This window comes from Amphimedon queenslandica, unplaced genomic scaffold (genome assembly GCF_000090795.2).
Source record: "Amphimedon queenslandica unplaced genomic scaffold, v1.1 AMPQUscaffold_4633_Cont23389, whole genome shotgun sequence".
NCBI lineage: Eukaryota > Metazoa > Porifera > Demospongiae > Haplosclerida > Niphatidae > Amphimedon > Amphimedon queenslandica.
This window is the reverse complement of record NW_003555056.1, coordinates 1-1,555: the sequence shown is the minus strand read 5'-3', so window position 1 is coordinate 1,555 and position 1,555 is coordinate 1. Positions and strand designations below refer to the sequence as shown.

Sequence of the window (1,555 nt, the reverse complement as noted above, 5' to 3'; positions counted from 1 at the left end):
TAATTCTTCTGAAGACTACATGTACATGTGTCCCACTAACGTGTTACTATTAATAGTAACGATACATGCAAGTGTTACTATTAATAGTAACGTGTCTCAATGAGTGATTAATGTATGATATTACTGGATAATTGTAACACTAATTGTACATGTACATGTATGACATCACGTGACATCATGAAGCACATGTATGACATCATTTTACATCATAATGTACATGCACTAGATTACATGGTAATTCTAGCGAAATCCTAATACTGCATATACATGTATAATGTACATGTGCATGTATATTTCACTTACCAGTTGCTTAATGTATTGCAGTTCGTCCTTTTTCAAGAACCGTACTTCGCTAGTTGGAAAGAACTTTTGTCTATCTCCTCTATGATCACCAACACACCTGATAAATAAATAATAAATAATAATAATATTTGTTATTATTATTATTTATTCTTCTTTACCATTTATTGGATCTTCTTGATATGTTAGTGATGAGTGTTCCTCTAGTGAAACAGAGCTCGTTTTTAAGAGGATCTCCGGTGGAGTCAGAAGAAGTGATAGCACAATTACTCAAATTAGACTATTGAAAATAATAATAAATAATAAATAATATTATTATTATTAATGTGAATACTCTTACCTCTTTGTCTTCTATAGGGTATTCTAAGACACAGTCCTCGTTGATAGGGTTCTCATTGTAATAGTTTATTAGTTTATAAAGTACTGGAGCGGATACTCCATTCAGCGTATAAGCGTGTGAAGATCTTTGACTTGATAATATCGGAGAATGGATTACACTCCCTTTGTATCTGGAGGGGGAGAGAGAGGGGAGGGTTGTAAATTAGGTTAGTACAAACTGTTGTTATTAGTTGAATGGAAAAGGTCATCAAGTTATTATAAATATCATATTCTTGGTATAAGAACACAATGAATAATCAGTAATGCAATATCTGTATACAAAACATATGTACATGTACATGTATATCTATTTGTGTACATGTACATGTAAGATGTGATATCTCTCCGGGAATGATAGAGAATAGGATACAGACATAACATCATTACTGTGTGTATGTGTATGTAAGTAATGATGTAATGACGGTTCTTGGTAGAGTCACTGTCTAAATGATATTCTAACTACACAATGCTTACATCTCTTTATTCATTATAAAATAATAATTAGGCAATTAGTCAATTCATTGATAATACCAGGAACTTGTCAATTGGAACAAATTGCAGCATACAGGTATACATATTGATGTGCATTCTTTAAACTTGGAAATATTTCAATGGAACATGTCCATGAACATTATTATTAAAAGAAGTACATGTACCTTTACCAAGGAAACACAACAATCACTGAACTACTGTACATGTACATTAATAATTGAAACTAACAATTCCCAGCAGCAGTATATCATTATTATTATTATTATTATTATTATGTACAGTAGAGGATGTTCCTTTACCTGTACACTAGTGAATAAGGAGCATAGTCTGAGCTGGTCTTATAGACGAGGTATGATCCTTCTCTTGTCTCTTTCTTCATTAGCTT

The 1,555-nt window shown here is 31.8% G+C and overlaps 1 protein-coding gene across 1 annotated transcript; it reads right to left on the bottom strand.

The window, feature by feature from the left end:
- Window positions 1-65: 65 nt before the first annotated feature.
- Window positions 66-1,549, bottom strand: LOC109592597 (1-phosphatidylinositol 4,5-bisphosphate phosphodiesterase gamma-1-like). The gene is made up of 4 exons (XM_020008010.1): window positions 1,470-1,549; window positions 641-809; window positions 462-580; window positions 66-400 (listed from the first exon to the last, which is right to left on the bottom strand). The coding sequence occupies exons 1-4, from the start codon at window positions 1,547-1,549 to the stop codon at window positions 241-243; spliced, it is 528 nt and encodes a 175-aa protein (XP_019863569.1). The 3' UTR covers window positions 66-240.
- Between the last annotated feature and the right edge of the window lie 6 nt (window positions 1,550-1,555).

Excerpts from the sequence above, each read along its gene's own strand:
- LOC109592597 (XM_020008010.1), bottom strand. The coding sequence starts at position 1,549 with ATGAAGAAAGAGACAAGAGAAGGATCATACCTCGTCTATAAGACCAGC. Across the intron at positions 810-1,469 it reads CCTTATTCACTAGTGTACAG|ATACAAAGGGAGTGTAATCC; the intron begins GTAAAGGAACAT and ends CTCCCCCTCCAG. Across the intron at positions 401-461 it reads TCAAGAAGATCCAATAAATG|GTGTGTTGGTGATCATAGAG; the intron begins GTAAAGAAGAAT and ends TTTATTTATCAG.